The sequence below is a fragment of the Bicyclus anynana genome, chromosome 11 (assembly GCF_947172395.1).
Source record: "Bicyclus anynana chromosome 11, ilBicAnyn1.1, whole genome shotgun sequence".
NCBI lineage: Eukaryota > Metazoa > Arthropoda > Insecta > Lepidoptera > Nymphalidae > Bicyclus > Bicyclus anynana.
Genome location: NC_069093.1, coordinates 4503231 through 4522975, shown reverse-complemented (window position 1 = coordinate 4522975; position 19745 = coordinate 4503231). Strand labels below are relative to the sequence as shown.

At 36.2% G+C, this 19745-nt stretch overlaps 1 protein-coding gene across 1 annotated transcript; it reads right to left on the bottom strand.

The window, feature by feature from the left end:
* Window positions 1-15539: 15539 nt before the first annotated feature.
* Window positions 15540-18437, bottom strand: LOC112052829 (ecdysone oxidase-like). Its single transcript, XM_024092052.2, has 4 exons — window positions 18209-18437; window positions 17614-17738; window positions 17304-17437; window positions 15540-17115 (listed from the first exon to the last, which is right to left on the bottom strand). The coding sequence occupies exons 1-4, from the start codon at window positions 18214-18216 to the stop codon at window positions 15541-15543; spliced, it is 1842 nt and encodes a 613-aa protein (XP_023947820.2). The 5' UTR covers window positions 18217-18437; the 3' UTR covers window position 15540.
* Window positions 18438-19745: the final 1308 nt, after the last annotated feature.

Genomic DNA, 19745 nt, shown 5'->3' with positions numbered 1-19745 from the left:
GCAGGACACATAACAAGAAAATCAAATGACAATAGGAGTAATTATAACAACATCGTGGTGCCCAAGGGGTGAAAAAAGAAAAAGAGACGATCTGATTGCCTTTGAAGGAACATACTGGACCCGATCAGCTATGGAAAGGACACAATGGAAGAGGAAGGGCGAGGCCTTTGCCCAGCAGTGGGATGAAATTTTACTATAAATCATGTAATAAATATTATGTAATTTAGATTGTGAAGGCTTTTTTTTTTTTTTTTTTTTTTTTTTTTTTATTCTTTACAAGATAGCCCTTGACTACAATCTCACCGGATGGTAAGTGATGATGCAGTCTAAGATGGAAGCGGGCTAACTTGTTAGGAGGAGGATGAAAATCCACACCCCTTTCGGTTTCTACACGGCATCGTACCGGAACGCTAAATCGCTTGGCGGTACGTCTTTGCCGGTAGGGTGGTAACTAGCCACGGCCAAAGCCTCCCACCAGCCAGACCTGGACAAATTAAGAAAATCTCAATCTGCCTAGCCGGGGATCGAACCCAGGACCTCCGTCTTGTAAGTCCACCGCGCATACCACTGCGCCACGGAGGCCGTCAAAATTCCAATAAATAAATGAATAAAATAATTAATGTTTTCACACAATAGACTATGCGTTTTTAACAAACATAAGCAGATTTTTTTTACAGGGCGATTTCAGCTGCTATTTGCAGTTGCTAAACTACACAGTTCTTTAAAATTTTTGGATTTTTTTTAATTAAATACATTTGAATTTTTTTGGATAAATCATTATCAGTATTTCTTGAGTGGAGAAGAAACCTCATTTTTTAAAAGAAATTAATAATAGTAAATAAATTAGATAAGGCGTGCTCCTTGTAGTAGGTACACCAATAACAAAATAAAAGTAAAATTTTCAAAAGTTGTACTTACCTCGCCATTTCTACTTACGATTTGGCCGTTGCAATGAGGACATCTTAATTTTACTCCTATTTATATCGTTATGCTAATTATGTATATTTTTCAAAAACAAAAAGATATGTGTTTGCCGAACGACTGCATTGTTTAATTTTTTTCTATTATATTTAAACACGTTTTTCTTCTTTGACGCCTCCGTGGCGCAGTGGTATGCGCGGTGGATTTACAAAACGGAGGTCCTGGGTTCGATCCCCGGCTGGGCAGATTGAGATTTTCTTAATTTGTCCAGGTTTGGCTGGTGGGAGGCTTCGGCCGCGGCTAGTTACCACCCTACTAGCAAAGACGTACCGCCAAGCGATTTAGCGTTCCGGTACGTTGCCGTGTAGAAACCGAAAGAGGTGTGGATTTTCATCCTCCTCCTAACAAGTTAGCCCGCTTCCATCTTAGACTGCATCATCACTTACCATTAGGTGAGATTGTAGTCAAGGGCTAATTTGTAAAGAATAAAAAAAAAACGTTTTTCTCTCGGTGTGTTACTATATTGATGATATGGGACAGTTAATGGGGCGCCTTGTTTAAGAATTAATAGGTATGTCCAGGGTTCACTGCAGTCATCATCAATATCAGTCAATGGACGTTTAAAGATGGACATCAGCCTCTTTTATGGACCTCCAAATACTACGGTTTCAAGCCGTCAGAATAAAGCAGCTCCCTGCAAGATGTCATCAGTTCACCTAGTCCAGATCGATCAACACTGCGCTTTTCAATATATAGATATGTCGGAGGATTAGATAGTAGCGCCATCTTACATTTATTAGGTGGCGATATCTGTTAGAAACATCAAGGAGTACGTTCCAGGCCTGGAAAGGAGTACGTGTCGTTTATCTGTTAGTTGTTTGCCTGTGGACATCTGTTAGTTTACGATCTCTGAGAGAGCTCGCGGTAGATTTCAAGTGTATTCAGTTGAACGCTTTAGCTGGATCTAGTCAGTTCAGTAAGAAGGAATTGGGTGAGTCAGTTATCCGTATAGTGAGGCCATTATAATAATGACATTCCATTGTTAGTTACTTAGCTGAAAGGCAACACGAGCAAGGAAGGAGAGCATTAACCGGTTATAAAAGACGTCTTTAATCCTGCTACTAGCAGTTGCCAGTCCGTAATCTCGCTCGTGCTTGACTATCTGTCCTATGATAGTTAATCCGGCTATACATCTGATATATATTGACTTCAACCTCACTAGATGGTATGATGCATGATGCATGATGGAAGTGGGCTAACTTGTTAGGAGTAGAAAGAAAATCCATACCCCTTTCGGTTTCTACACGACATCATACCGGAACGCTAAATCACTTGGAGGTACGTTTTTTCCAGTAGAGTAATAACTAGTCACGGCCACAGCCTCCCACCAGCTAGACCTGGACCAATTAAGAAAACCTGGCCTTTTTTGGTTGTATGTTTGTTTCAATGAAAATATCAAAATGAAAATTCGAATAAAACTCTTTAAAAATGTAAAGGCCAAAATTGTATAAAGCTCAGGCCAGGGGTGTAACCATGTGGCACGTCGGCTTGCAATGGAAATGGAATGAAATGAGATGTTGGTGGTGTTACTCCCGTGCTTCGGAGAGCATGTTAATCTCCCCTACAAGGAGGGAGATTTATAGAGGCCGTAAAAATAGGCTGATATTAATGATAATGGTTCTGAGGAATCAACCTTAACTGCTGGATTGATTTGATAAAGGTTAATTTTTTTACTGGAAAACCTTTTCAGTTCGCTCGTATCTATATTAATCTATACTAATATTATAAAGCTGAAGAGTTTGTTTTTTTGTTTGTTTGATTGAACGCGCTAATCTCAGGAACTACTAGTCCGATATAAATAATTCTTTACTGTATTAGATAGCCCATTTATCGAGGAAGGCTATAGGCTATATATTATCTCCATAGTTTTACTAGAACGGGAACCACGCGGGTGAAACCGCGTGGCGTCTGCTAGTGTGTTATATAAAGAATAAAAAAGTTACAAGTTATGAAATAATTAAATTGTCTTTAGTTTTTCAATTAAATTTATTGACTTATACATAATTATGTTTGTACAGCTGTAGGTATACTATTAACAATACCATGACTCGATCTCTTATATTTGTTGAGTTGTGCTCGGTTTCACACAAGTAAAATTATCAAGTGTGTAGCCTAATCTTACTAATGTTATAAACTCGAAAGTTTGTATGGATGTTTGGATGTATGTTTGTTTGGATGTTTGTTACTATTTAACGCAAAAAATACAGAACCGATTTGGCTGAAATTTGGAATGGAAATAGATTTAACTCTGGATTAACACAAAGACTACTTTTTATCCCGAAAAAATCCATAGTTTCCCGAGATTGCAAAAACTGATGATTTTGATGATATGAATGTTTGTTACTCTTTCACGCCTTGACTACTGAACCGAATTAGCTGAAATTTGGTACTGAGATATATTATAGCATAGATTAATCCCGAAAACATTCATGGATGGATCCCGAGGGATTTGTGAAAAATTTAATTTTACGCGGACGAAGTCACGGGCGTCCGCTATTGTAGTCTATCAACGCCATCATCACTATCAGCTAGACATAGGCCTCTTGCATGGACCTCCAAACAAACTCGAGCCGCCAGCATCCTGTGGGTTCCTGCAACCCTCTTGCTGTCCACGGTCCTCTTAACGGGGGTCTATCGACACTGCGCTGTACGTATATAAATATAACATCATTACCCTACCATTGACAAGAGGGAGGGAGAGGGATTAGACCAATAGTCCACCAGTTCCACCACGCTGACCCAATGCAGATTGGCAGACTTCACACACAAAGAATTAAGAAAATTTTCAGGTATGCAAGTTTCCTCACTATGTTTTCCTTCACCATTTGAGACACGTGATATTTTAATTTCTTAAAATGCACATAACTGAAAAGCTGGAAGTGCATGACCAGGACCGGATTTGAACCCACACCCTCCGAATCGAAGGCAGAGGTCATGACAACTCTACCCTATAGTTTTCCTCAATCATTAAACAAAACACTTATGTCAACGCTTTTTCCAATCTTCAAAGCACTTCTCAAATGTTCTTTTGGCCTTGCTTTGAGCTCCTCTGGCGATGCAGTTTTTTTTGGGTCGTGGCTCTCCTGGGTGCGTCCATTGGGATGATTGGGCTTTTGTTTTGTCATTTGACGTCGTTCGAGTTCGAGTTCGAGTTGACGTCATAGTCATATGACGTCATACCTACACATAACACGTCACCAGTTATGACCCTTTTGAATAAAGGAAGATCATCACTGATGTCTTTTAAGAGCTCTTGAATGACATCAGTGATGATCGAAGTTTTGGAACAAACTTTGCTGTCACACGTCTCATGCCCAAAAAATCCGAAAAAATTGCATGACATGAACCGATTGACATGCCAACATCTTCAGCGACTTCCCTTAAGGTAATTCGACGATTTTCAAAAACAATTTTCTTCACAACTTCGACGATATCTTTTGTTGTTGATGTGCTAGGTGCGTCCAGAGGGAGGTTCGTCGTTGGTAGTTTCTTGGCCATTTTGGAAACAACATTTAACATTTGTTTTACATAAAGCAGACTTACCATATGCCATTGTCAACATTTAAAAAGTTTTAGAGTACTTGATTCCATTTTTCGTATATAAATATGATTGAAATTCTTTGCTCCACTTTTTCACTATAATAGAAAATCGCCGAGCACAACAGAATACCGCTTACCTTTTTATCTGTCAAAAACAAACTAAGTATGCTATATATTTGAAACTCTGAACATAAGTTTGGGAGATGTGTAGCAACACAACAACAACAGAAAATCGATAATCGAATGTACGTTGCCCGTGAAAATTGAAAACTCATCTTACTTTTTGAACACCCCTAGTTTAAACTGTAGGTATATTTTGAGAGCCGAGATAGCCTAGTTGATATGACCTCTGCTTCCGATTCCGGAGATTATGGGTTCGAATCCGGTCCGGGGTATACACATTCAACTTTTCAGTTGTGTGCATTTTAAGAAATTAAATATTACGTGTTTCAAACGGCGGAAAAACATCGTGAGGAATCCTGCATGCCAGAGAAATTTATTAATTCTCTACGTGTGTGAATTCTGGCAATCCGCTGGTGGACTATGCCTAACCCCTCTCATTCTGAGAGTAGACTCGAGCTCAGCAGTAAGCCGAATATGGGTTGATAATGATGACTGTATATTTTACTTAAAAAACTTCTACTTTCAAACGCATCAGCATAGGTCTATTCATTAATCATCATAGACCTATTGCTTGGCAACTTCGTTTGTAACACTTCCGATGGTCCGCGCGGGCCGGGGGACTTGTAGCAGTCTTTCCCCCGTCGCCCGCATATCATGGGAGTTTCATCAACGAACTTGCCAGGCTATACATACACACACGCACACACAGATACACTGACTTAACTGACAACACCCCTATTTTGGCGTCGGGTAACACAATGGCTAATTTTCTTCTTTTTAAAAATACCTACGATGCTATAAGACAACGCTGCACATACATTGTTCTCAAATAAAATAAATCAATGATTGACTGATTTTGAACTCTTTGTATAAAAGATATAAAGCTGCATTTTACAATATTAATAGCAATTGCAGCTGTTAATACTTCTCAGTATCGGCTGATTAAATTGGCAAATATTAAAACTGTAACTCACTATTTAAATATGACTTCCGAAACGTGATCCGATGGCACGTTGCTTATTGCACGTGTACTTGTTACTATGGCAGTTTTCGTTTCATGTAAGACTAGCTGACACCGCGCGGTTTCACCCGCGTGGTTCCCGTTCCCGTAAGAATATGGCGATTATATGTAGCCTAGAGCCTTCCTCGATAAATGGGCTATCTAACACTGAAAGAGATTTTCAAATTGGACCAGTAGTTCCTGATTTATTGATCCTGATCCTGATCTTGATCCTGATTAGCGCGTTCAATCAAACAAACAAACAAACTCAAAGCTTTATAATATTAGAATAGATGGTGAGGGTGACAGTTCGTTTCACTCTTGAAAGTATGCAGCGATTCACGATAAAAGTTCGTATTATTAACATCATACAGGCGATTGTCACCTTACCCATGATATCTGAAAAACACTTTAAGTACATATTTTATAATATTTTTCATTGTTTCTCTCATTACCAAAGCAGGTAGAAAAAGAGAAATTGATACATTTTTTTAAATTTTTGTTTTATACCTTTTATTATAGTGTATTCGGCGTTTATTACAACAAGCCTATAGAAATCGTAAAATCATTTCTCGTGAATATAATCATCAGTTGGTATGGTATTACCACATTATTGTGTAGGGTTTTTTTTTTCCTATCCCTTTTTGAAGGCGTTATATTTTTTTTATTACTTTTTTTAGGGCAGATATTAATTTATTCTTTGCAGAAAGTTGCACTGTCCCTGTTGAAGTATTAGTCCAATTAAAAAATACTCATAAGCCAACATAGACCATCCGAGAGTTTTATGCCTGCGTAGATATACGCGAACAAAGTCAAAAGTCAGATTCAAAGTTAAAATAATAATATTTAGAAGCCGTACAACAAAAAGTAGTGCAATTCTGGAATTGTAACCTACATACGGGTCGATAATCTACATATTTTAAGAAGTCGGTTAATGAAGTCAGTTAAAAACCCATTATAATTTGATAGCTATTTAATCCGTTGTCAAGGTCACTTTAGTTAGATAGACATCTAATAATCTCCTTTTTGATGCTGACGTCGTATTCCTGTTATTTGAGTTTTTTGGATAGAAACAGAGTGTAAGCGAATACTCCTACCAGGGGCGCAGCCTATATCAGAAATGATACGGGGCCCCCGGAATATACGGGCCCCTTACGTGTAAAAGCAAAAATTAGTAAAATATCCACAAGTGCGCCCAAAAGTTAGAAACACATAGGTTAAGATTGTCATATTTACATTGTCATATTTATTGAGCATTTTGTTTTTTCTGTGAGAAATCTTTACCCTTAATTAATTGGGCCTCCCAACTAGTTTTGATAAGAGGCAACTCATAGGCACGCTACGCCACTGACTACTACCCTGGTTTTTATAATAACTACCAGCTATGTCCCGATTTAATCGTTTAATGGTTTTTTTTTTTTTTTTAATGAAATATAGGCTAGCGCGCTACTACAATAAAGCCTGATGGGAAGTATTAATGCGGTCTAAGTTGGAGCGCGCTTACCTAAAAGATGAGTATTCAATCTTGCTTTGAAGGTGTATAAATTTTAAGTGTCTGGACAACACACAAACACAAACGCCGGAAGGGCATTCCAAATTTATATTATTTATTTCTATTTATTATTTATTGTAAATCAGCTAGTTTATAATGTTAGAAAACTCATAATATACTAAATTATTAATCCACTATTGTTAGAATCTCTTCACAGAAAAAAAATGAAGTACTACTCGTGTGTGAAGTCTGCCAATCCTCATTGGGCCAGCGTGGTGGACTATTGGCCTAACTCCTCTCATTCTGAGTGGAGACTCGAGCTCAGCAGTGAGCCGAATGTGGGTAGATAACGACCTCGTATTTCCCCACAGAAAATATATATTACAGTAAATTTAATATACCTACTTATTACTTATCTATTTACTACATGATGTAGAGCTTTTATTTTATTCAGATCTTCAAAATTAGGTAGAGAAATTACCCCAACCCTATCTACTATACAATTCAGACCAAACATTTCGACTCTAACGACATGAGAGTTTTCGATTGGCAAAAAATACTGAACTTCAAAGAGGCGGATTCGACTGAAGTAATTTGGTGAGAGCGAAATGAATACATGATGAAACGATATGTGCCTTTCGCTTTATTTGAATATAAAAGCTCTCCTTTGTAACGTGACCTGCTACTCGTTTATTGGTTTACTAGCTTTTTTATTTTAATGAGCTTTATCAAGGAATCTAAAGGATGTTTGACTGTTGACTTCGTCCGCCCTCAGACCTCCTTCATCCGGTCCTTTCACAAAATCCGTTCTTAGTGGACAAATAGTCAATTAAAAATTAATCTATTACCTAATGAACTACCTCCCTGCTAAATTTAAACTTAACGTCAAGCGGTTTTCGAGATATCGTCGTGACATAAATATTAAGAACTAGCGGACGCCCGCGACTTTGTCCGCGTGAAAGTCGATGTAAATTTTCAACTTCCCCTATCCTACCCCTACCTTACCCTACCCCTACCCCTACCCAACTCCTACCCTACCCAATAAGGCTGCACACGCGATGGAGCCTTAAAAAATGGAGTAACTTCTCCCGTTTACCCAACATTTCTCTTCACTGTTCTGCTCCTATTAAACGTAGCCTGATGAAAACTATACTATAACCTGCCCAGGAGTATAAAGAACAATTGTACCAAGTTTCGGTAAAATCCGTCGAGTAGTTTTTGTTTCTATAACGAACATACAGACAGACAGACAAACAAAAATTTTACTGATTGCATTTTTGGCATCAGTATCGATCACTAATCACTGAATTCAATCATCATCATCATTTGGAAATATATTTCATGTACAGAATTGACCTCTCTACAGATTTTTATTTCGGACTCTTATTCCATGTACTTACTACACGAAATTAATATTATTTGATATGAGTCAACTATCTAATTTATTAGTTTTGGTGAGAAAGTATAACAAACATACAAACTAACACCTCTATGCTTAATAATATTGCGTTAAGTAGGTAAAGTTAACAAAACTGTGAAATATTTCAAACGCAAACGCCATATTTTGCAGCAGGTGTACCAAACCTTTTATTTCTTTAACAAAGTTGTGAGTAAAACCAACACCTCTAATGTTGAGTTACCTACTTCTGAATTTTTGATCACTAATCACCCCCTGATAGTTATTTTGGAATTATATTTCATGTACATATTTTTATTTAGGGCTCTTATTCCATATACCTACTACACGAAATTGATATTATTTGATATGAATCAACTATCTAATTTATTAGTTTTGGTGTGAAAGTCTAACAAACATACAAACTAACACCTCTATGCTTAATAATATTGCGTTAAGTAGGTAAAGTTAACAAAACTGCAAAATATATCGCAAACGCCTTTTTCAGCAGGTGTACCAAACCTTTTATTTCTTTAAACAAAGTTGTGAGTAAAACCAACACCTCTAATGTTGAGTTACCTACTTCTGAATTTTTGCTACAATTTTTTACTTGACTTTGCGCGGGAACTCGTTAACACTAATGACAACGCCGCGTTTGAAGTGTTAGTGCAATGGAGACTTTAAATGAACACATAAATTGGTTCCTCTTACTAAAGCGCGCTTCAAAAAAGTTCTAATTTTATTTTCCAACAATATCGAATAAAAACTTGCAGCAGTTTACAAAGTTTAAAATCAAACTGCTCCGTTAATTATTTTGCTTGGGTCCATGTTCGGGTTGGATGAAATAAAAACAGCAAATACCAATTAAACAAGTACAATGAAACCTCGGTATTCCGGCATGTCTTACTCAACATGTTGGATTGTTGATTTGAAATCAGTGGTTCATATTATAATTTTATTCATAGTTTCTGATTATATTTATAATTTTATATCAAAGTTCTTGATTGTATTTTTTTTTAGGATGGTTCCGTACGTCGTATTGACGGCCTCCGTGGCGCAGTGGTATGCACGGTGGATTTACAAAACGGAGGTCCTGGGTTCGATCCCCGGCTGAATCGATTGAGGCATTTTAATTTGGTCCAGGTCTGGCTAGAGAGAGGTTTCGACGTGGCTAGTTAGGTACCACCCTATCGACAAAGACGTACCGATAAGCGATTTAGCGTTCCGGTATGATGTCGTATAGAAACCGAAAAGGGGTGTGGATTTTCATCCTCCTCCTAACAAGTTAGCCCGCTTCCATCTTAAACTGCATCATCACTTACATATAAATAGTCCAGGAATTTCGCAGTTCTTGCAGAGTTTATCCCAAATTTCTGACCCCTGTTTTTTTTTTTAATTCAACTACAAATGTATTGTTTTGAGATTGTTTCTTGTACTTGAGTATATTTAACCTTATGCCATTGATATAAAGTAACATTTACAGTTATTTATCAGTTGTGTAACGATTATTTTTAGATGAATACCCGCCAATGTTTCGAGCACATTAAAGTAAATTTGTATGGCTTCAAAGTATGGCATCTAAGTGAATTTTGATTGCCTCAGTTTAATTTCGACTTGTATTGCCTATTACGTTGTTTTGTTGGTTTTTGTGTGCGTTAATGGTATCGTTGGCTTGAACTGGAAATATCATGTTGATTTACAGTACAAAGTCAAAGTCAAAGTCAAAATTAATTTATTTCAATTAGGCTTACTTTACAAGCACTTTTGAAAGGTCAAGATTACGTCATTATTTAATTTAATTTAATGGTGGTAATAATAGTCGAAAACTTAAAACTAACGTTACGAGGGTTCCAAACGCGCTTTGGTCCGAGAAGAGCCCACAACAAACTCAGCCAAGGTTTTTTTTTTGTTTACCACCATTTTACAAACTTATTTAAAACAAAGCACACAGTCGTATATTACAGTTTAACGCCTAGCTTTTTTATCATTAATATAATCATTAACACTATAATAACCTTTCCCAAAAGCTTGCAATATGTGTATACCACGATAAAAAGACGAGATTTTTAATGTCGATATTTCGACCCAGTTACATGGATCGTGGTCACGACGGGAGTCCCGGGAGCAGTCCCGTCGTGACCACGATCCATGCTACTGGGTCGAAATATCGACATTAAAAATCTCGTCTTTTTATCGTGGTATGTACCCGTTTAAATAACATTCATAATGAACAACCACGAAATAAGTTTAAAATATGTGTGCTTCGGGCAGCGCATTGTAAGAAAATTTCAATCGCTCCAACCAGGATCGCACACAGGACCTCCGTCTTGTAAATTAACCGCGCATACTACTAAGTCACGGAGGCTTAAAAGTTCTTAGCGAACGTCTACCTACTAACTTTGTAAATTTTCTACTTTGTGTGTCAAGGTTTTCGAGATTTCATGATGATCTTTCGCTTTTATAAACGTACGTACTAGCCCGCGCTTAGTCCACCCTTAGACCTCTTTAATCCGGCCCTATCGCAAAATCCGTTCTTAGTGGATACCTACTAACTATAAACTTCGATGAAAGATTTCGTGATTTCGACCTTTCGCATTTATATAATTTACTAGCGGACGCCCGCGATTTCGTCCGCGTGGAATTTAGTTTTTCACAAATCCCTCGGAAACCATGGATTTTTCGGGATAAAAAGTAGCCTATATGTTAATCCAGGCTGTAATATAATTATCTCAATACCAAATTTCAGCTAATTCGGTTCAGTAGTCGAGGCGTGAAAGAGTAACAAACATTCTTATCATAAAATCATCAGTTTTTGCAAATCTCGGGAAACCATGGATTCTTTCGGGATAAAAAATCTAAGCCAAATCGCTTCAGTAGTAGCGGCGTTAAAGAGTAATACACATCCAAACAAACATACATACAAACATCCATACAAACTTTCGCGTTTATAATATTAGTAGGATTAAGATGAGAAGATACGTAGTATGATTTTAAATGAGCAGATGTATTTATGTGCTAGATTTCTTTAAATACTTCCAAGAGGCTGTTATTTGGCTCGTGTTAATATGAGTCAAGGTCTTAACACAAATAGTTTCCGGTCAGAGGCTCCATTATCCAGTCCTGGCAGAACGCCGAGTTACGTCTATATGATCATGCGATGTCCATTTATCTTGTGTCGATAGTTCATGCCTCATAAAACCTTAACTTTAGGGTGCTGTATCAGATAGATCTCATGATGCGAGTGTAATATTTTTAGTTTTTATGTATTATGGTAATAAAATATAATTAACAAATATTATGTTTAGATACTTCGTTTTTTACGTGGGATAATTTTATTTATTTATACTTTACATTTACATTTTTTTGACGGCCTCCGTGGCGCAGTGGTATGCGCGGTGGATTTACAAAACGTAGGTCCTGGGTTCGATCCCCGGCTGGGCAGATTGAGATTTTCTTAATTGGTCCAGGTCTGGCTGGTGGGAGGCTTCGGCCGTGGCTAGTTACCACCCTACCGGCAAAGACGTACCGCCAAGCGATTTAGCGTTCCGGTACGATGCCGTGTAGAAACCGAAAGGGGTGTGGATTTTCATCCTCCTCCTTACGAGTTAGCCCGCTTCCATCTAAGACTACATCATCGCTTACCATCAGGTGAGATTGTAGTCAAGGGCTAACTTGTAAACAATAAAAAAAAAAAAAAAAAAAACATCGATAAATAAAAAATTATAAAGATATATTTCATAATAAACTAATATATACTACAGTATACTATGATAGTAAATATATATTTATACTTTAAAAGTTATTGAGAATGACAATAACTTTTAAAGTATTATGTTTGTAATATGACAACTTTTTTTTAATATATCCAGTGATTTAGATTATTGAATAATTCGGGCGCAGGTCCTTTTACAATAGTTGGTGGTTGGTACGCTGGATTATTGTCGTAACCACTCAGAACAGAGTATTTTTAATTAACAACATGCTTCTAAAAATAATCATGCACCGATTGCAAAGATTGCTCAAAATTCATTATGTAATTACATAAAGACGTTTCAATTTTATTTACAAAAACGTGCTGTACTGTGGACTTAAAGCAAGCGATAGCCTATACCTACCTCATTTTATTAAGTTTACGTTTAGAGCGGTTTCAGACTAGCGTTTTATACGCGGGTATGAGCTCGTTTTTGGAAGCGCATGTAGGTGCATATAGGCGCCCTTTTAGCACACGATCAACTCGTACGAGCTTTGACGCGCTTCTAAGCTCGTATATGTTATATTGCCCATCGGAAAAAATATACGCAAAAAATACGCTAGTCTGAAATAACTCATAATAAGCAGCTTAAATTTTTTTTGCTAATTATAATGCTAATGTATTTTTTTATTTTATTAGAATATTTATCTTATGACATAATGATATATTATATTTATTAGTTTATTTTATGTTGTTTATAATTATTATATAATTTGTGTAACATGGTTTATGTGTTAGTTTGTAGTTATTTGTATGTATGTGTAATGTATATTATTATTACGTACACACCACCTACAGTTGTCCTAATAAGTTCCTAAGCCTAAGGTTGCCTGGAAGAGATCGCTATTATGCGATAGGCCGCCTTTGGTATTCTACTTCTTCTTATGTTTCTGTTTTGCTTGTTTTTTTTAATTATTGTGGTGTACAAATAAAGAGTATTAAATAAATAAATGCTAATAAGAAAGAAAGAAAAACGTTTATTCTAAAATTATGCCACACACTAAGTACAATGCCTATTCACTATTGTAGCGTCCGATGCCTCGACCACCTGAGCAAGTTTTGATAACTTAACAGTAAGTTTTTGCCGCTGCGTGACTGAAGGAGTACATCCGTGGTGTCACCTGGAACAGGGTGTTGAAGCATTACTCTGTGTTTTTTCATTGCTCTGTGATACATACGTTAAAAGAAAAACTTTATGTCAATGTAACTTCAACTTCAATAACTAACTTCCTAACTTCACTATGTAATGCTATTAGAAATTAATCGCAAATATAAATGTAGTATACGATAAATTCTGGTCTTTGTCCTCAAAGGCCACGGCCGGAACTTAGGGTAACAGCTGAAAATCAGCGCTGTATCAGCATTTTAGTCAATGCAGCACAATGCAGCGCTGAGCTGGTACCTATTTCAAGGTTGTTCCAATCATGACAATGTGAGAATTCCAGCCGAGGCGATATTGCAAGATCGGGCCTTGGCGAGAGCTATAGTAAGGAAGCAGATGCTGTAATTATCAAACCGCAAGTATGTCATATGACGTCTTATATTACATTTGCGAGGACACACACTTTGAAAATGAATTTGCATCTTTGTCTGTTTTCCTTATGATCACACTTTGATACGCTTGTCATATTTACACAGATAACGAAGTGCGCACACCAGCGTTTGTTTTTTTTTTGACAAATGCACCAAAAACATCCAGTATTACTAATAAAGTAAATTAATATTTTTGTATTTCTGATACAGATAATGGTTGACATTTATTGTCAAAATTATTAAAATTAAACAATGAAATGTTTTTGGAGTTTTGGAGTTTACTCCTTAAGAATCGATTTTTTATATATAAGGCGCCCGGTATGAGAAAAATCCGAGGGGTAAAACCAACTGAACTAACGAAAAAGTGTCACGTTTTTGGTGCGCACCTTTAGTGCGCAACTTTCTAATTTAGCTGTGAGTGTATTGAGACGGACATAGGGTATGCTGTATAGGCGACTATACCTATATACTATATGTTATTGGGCTTGTTTGTTTAATGATTATATCATTGTAAGAGTAAAATATATAATGTGAAGTATATTATAAAGTCTATTAGTTATTTTACAATTCTATACATTTAGTCTTCTTTAACATAAGTATTACTAAAGCCCTACTCGATGTGCACTGTTTACCAACAAAAAAAAGTGTGTATGTTAAAAAAAACAAAAAGTTAGCTCGAAGCACGTCTAAATACTCGCGCCTTATAAGTGAAAGGTGCGCAACCGAGGTGCAGCAGGCCGCGGTGTGCGCACCCGCCTACAGCGTGCACATGGGTGCGATGTGCAAGTTGTTGGCGGCACAGCGCACGGTGAAAGGTGCGCAGAATACGTTGCGCACAAAAAACGTAACGCATGTCATTTCATAACTTATTGGAGTTTACTCCTTAACAATCGATTTTTCATTTATACCCCTCGGTACGTTTTTTGTGCGCAACCTATTCTGCGCACCTTTCACCGTACGTAGCCGCCATAGCGTGCACATGCCTAGCGCGTCCGCACGCACGTGCACGCTGTTGGCGGGCGCGCACGCAGCGCTGCACCTCGGTTGCGCACCTTTCACTTTTCAGGCGTTGCTATTGAAAAGAGTAAACTCCATTCGTGCGTCGGAGCTGACACACTTTTTTTTATTATATTTTATCTCACAAAGTTAATTTTATTTAGAAAATGTTGAGCACTTTTCTGATTATTTGCCAAGATTTAAAAAAGTATTGTTCGTTATTATACGGATGATAAAGGTTTTATAGAGAAACATTACTATATTGAAATTGGTGAAATAAGCGATACTTTACGAGCAAATGTGTTATAAAGGTTATTTTTCTTTCTAAATTTGTCAAAGTATGCTTCTTCTTTAGATATGTACCCAATTATGGAGTTTGAACCGTGCTGGCCTTGGAAGGTAGGTTTCAAGGTTCTGGCTTTGGAAGGTAGGTTTCAAGACCTTCAACCGTCCAGACATAAAGCGATTTCTTTTTATGAGATGAGTATGTCTGGCTATGCAGTCTCTCGTTCTACTGGTTTATAATTATATTACATTTTTTTTAGCTTAACAAGCAAAAACTTGAGGAAGTACTAAGAAATAATTTTAATAGCATCCAGTGGCGAATCTTTTCTTAAATTAAATATTATAATATACCATGTTCTTAATATTTTAGAAAGATTACTAATAAAATAAAATAAATAAAAAATAAAACGCAGAACCTTTTTATTTATTTATTTGCATTTTATTTATATCTTAGACAGGTACTCAGTTTTAATCATATCGGATCCCATTTCTCCAATCATTATAGCGGGTGCATTAGTATTGCCACTTGTTTGTAATGGCATTATGCTGGCGTCTATTACACGTAGTTTTTCAACACCATGCACCTTTAGGAAATTGTTTACAACTGAATCTCTAGCATCTGGACCCATTTTTGCTGTACCTATTGGGTGGAACACTGTCTGAGTCATATGTGTCGCGCAACATTCCCAATAAAGATTACTTAAGAATTCATATTCATTACATTGTGGCAAATTCAATCGAGGAATAAAAGCGTTAATAGATTTAAAAAAGGGAGTGTTCACTAAACTACTTAATATCTTAATTCCATCAACTGATATCTTAAGATCTCTGTAGTCGCCATAATAATTGGCATCTATGATTGGATGATCGTATGGATCTGACGTATTTAAATATATTACGCCTCTCGATAAAGGATGTAACAAATGAAATGCAAAGATGTAGAGTGCTTTGTCCGAATGATATCGTATTAAAGAGTTTACTATATCATCCTTAAAAATAGATAAATATTGTTTCGCAGTAGATGAATTTGCCCTGAATATTAAAAGGTGGCTTTGAAATTCAGGATAACTCATGTCTTCGTGTCGAGAAAAAAAGGCGCTTAAATTTATTACACTGGAATGAGCTAAGTATCCAGTTTTATTATTTAAGTATTTCAAAACATCGAACATTTGGTTTGGTATGTATTCTGGACCTGGTTTATCACCAAAAATCGGAATAGGAACAAAAAGGTGATCTTGTAAGTTATGGCCAACATACGGCAAATTTACTTTACAGGGGATATTCTTGGATAATAAGTGATCTGCAGGGCCAATTCCAGATAACATTAGTAGTTGGGGAGTATTTATAGATCCAGCACTAAGAATTACTTCAATATTAGCAATAAACGCTTTTCGTTGTCCATTTACGTCAACTTCTACACCGTAGGCTTGTGCGACATCATCAACTAAAATTTTTGTAACAAAAGCGTTTGTTAAAACTTTTAGATTATGTCGGTTGGTTGCAGGTTTTAAATAAGCTCTGTAAGTACTTTGTCTTTGTCCGTTAGCTGCAGTTGCCCTTGATATTGAACAAAATCCATAACCTTGATACTTGGCTGCGTTTATATCAGGTACTTTCGTAATACCAATATCATCCCACGAGTTTAAAATATTTTCAGCTAGTTCTGCATACGATGTATTAAATGTATTTATTACCTGTGGCCCATCATGCCCATAGGTATTATATATATTAAAATCTTGGTTAAGTTCCATGTCTTGAAAACCTTCCGCTTTTCTAAAAAAATTATTCACGTTTTCCGGTGACCAGCTTGGGTTTCCTTCATCAACCCAAGCCTGAAAGTCATGATCGTTTCCTCTAACGTAGAACATTGCATTTATAGAACTACAACCACCGAGCATTTTGCCTCTAGGCCACTTGACTGCACCACCTTTTAAGCCCTGATGTCTGATACCATCACATTTTGTTACATACTGCCAGTCGTACTTGCTTTCGTACAATGCACCGTCCATATGTGGAATCTGCAATCAATATTATATAATATCGATTGTAGAATATTGTTTTTATTCTATAATCTAAGTTTAACTAATTATATATGATCAATATTGAACGTGGTATTTCCGTGTATTATACTTTTCATTTTGTTACAATTTTCATACTGCCGATATTATTAAAAGTAGACAAAAAATTTATATTTATTTATACATACATCTGATTCCATGGGTGGCTCGGGTCCGGCTTCAAGAAGTAATACATTCCAATGACTTATTTCACTGAGTCTGTTTGCCACAACACTGCCAGCAGAGCCTCCTCCGATAATTATGAAATCAAATGAATCTAGACCTAGAATGAAAAAGTTACAAAATATAATGTAAATAATAATTGAACGCTTTACGTTATATAGATAAAGCAGTTTCAGTATTTTGTTAAAAAATAGATGCACTGGTCTTCTAGGGGCCGTTCGAATTGGGCCGATTAATTATGACTATAACAAATTGCAACATTTTAAGTCCTCTTACTTGATGCTGCTTCGTTTGGATAATTTGAGTCTGGCACATAACACTGTGTTGCTGCCAGGAAGTTTAAAGCTGTCGTGAAGAGTTGAGGCGCTGCTCCCGTTGTAGTGATACAAACATTATGATTCCTGCAATTATAGTTATCTTATTTATCTGTCAATGTTTGTTTGATGAAATGATCAATAGATCATAAAGGTAAAGATTAATCGGGTTAAAACCGCTATCTCAGTAGGTAAAACATAATAATATGATGTTATTTTTCACTTTTTAGTTTAGTCGGTAACTTTTATGTTTTTTAAGTCGATTGAATTTTTTATATATTTATTTAATAGTCATTTACTTAAATTTCTACTATCACTAATCAATTACGACATATACAGTCATAAACATTTAATTTTCAAATTCAAATTCACTGAAAATATATGAATAAAATTGAAAATCAAAACCATCTAACACTGTAAGATCAATCAAGTAAAACATTTTTTTAAATATGTTATCAAACATTTAAATCTACTATCACTAATCATTTGCGTAACACATATATATTTCAAATTTAAATTCACTCAAAATATTTAAATAAACTTTTCACTTCACTCACCAGTCCATTTTAGATTTTCTAACACGACGGTTTCACGTGTACCGAACGACTGAATCTTAGTTTCTTAGTACATACAACGATTTATGATATTCTGAGACGATTATAAACTTTGAAATAGGAAAAACAAAACTTGGTTTTATTATGCTAATGTCTTTCAAGATGTAATTATATTTAAATTAACAAAATTTTGGAATTTGACTGACTGAAGTCACTGTCTACATGTTTATGTATAGCAAAAAGAAATTTACTTATTTCTAAAAACAACAAATTGCGGGTTTTTTTTTAACACACGAAGGGAAGTTCTTGTAATTTGGTTTTAAAAAAGGAATATATCTTATTCGAAAGTAGTATGTTGTATACATCCGACTCCTACGGCTTATAAACTAAACAAGATATGAAATAATGTTATATAAGTTACGCCAGGGACATTTTTGATAACCTTTTAATGCAAGATCCCGATCTACAATGACCTTCTCTTATCGATTTTTTTAATGAATCTCATAATCACAGTTTATAGTATTTAAAAATAAACAAACTGCATGAGGGTTTTGAGGGGTAAGAGCAGTGATAGCCTAGTGGATATGACCTCTGCCTCCGATTCCGGAGGGTGTGGGTTCGAATCCGGTCCCGGGCATGCACCTCCAACTTTTTCAGTTGTGTGCATTTTAAGAAATTAAATATCACGTGTCTCAATCGGTGAAGGAAAACATCGTGAGGAAACCTGCATACCAGAGAATTATCTTCATTCTCTGCGTGTGTGAAGTCTGCCAATCCGCATTGGGCCAGCGTGGTGGACTATTGGCCTAACCCCTCTCATTCTGAGAGGAGACTCGAGCTCAGCAGTGAGCCGAATATGGGTTGATGACGACGATGAGGGTTTCCGCTGTACCTATAGGATGCGAAATCAAGTGTGCCCAAATGCTGATCGGGTAAGTTCGGGTAACATCGGCCAATAATAATTTCTTCTATGTAATATTAGAGAGCCGTGATAGCCCAGTGGATATGACCTCTGCCTCAGATTCCGGAGGGTGTCGGTTCAAATCCGGTCCGGGGCACCTAAATATCGTCCACAATGTCGAGTTGTATGTTCAAGAAGTGTAAAAACTATATATACATAAATATACAATGGAATTATTCTGATCACTTTTAGCGGTGATTTTGTAGGGCCGTAACCGATCTATAGCATAAAAATATCATTGCTCGTAACATACTTGTAACTTACAAATTTTGCAACAAAGTAATACTAAGTTAATAGTTATTTAGTTTAACAAAAAGTTAAATACTTTACAAAATGTTAAAAACAAACCACAAAAATAAAAAAAAACACAATCATCGTGAGTGGTAAAAAATAATACACAAATATTTTAAGTTATTCATTTTATTTTCATAACTTAAAAATTAATTTCTAAACTCTTTGCTCAATTTTATTTTTGTTGAATCCAACCCATTATCACATTTCTTTTAATTTTCAACCGACGAAAACCAAAGAGATGGTTAACAATTCGACGTAATATTTTTTATGTATGAAAACGTGTAA

What these genes read in the sequence shown, in the direction of transcription:
- LOC112052829 (XM_024092052.2), bottom strand. An exon ending in TCCAAACGAAGCAGCATCAA is followed by an intron (nt 17,438 to 17,613) that starts GTAAGAGGACTT and finishes TTTTCATTCTAG; the next exon opens with GTCTAGATTCATTTGATTTC. An exon ending in AGCCACCCATGGAATCAGAT is followed by an intron (nt 17,116 to 17,303) that starts GTATGTATAAAT and finishes TATTGATTGCAG; the next exon opens with ATTCCACATATGGACGGTGC.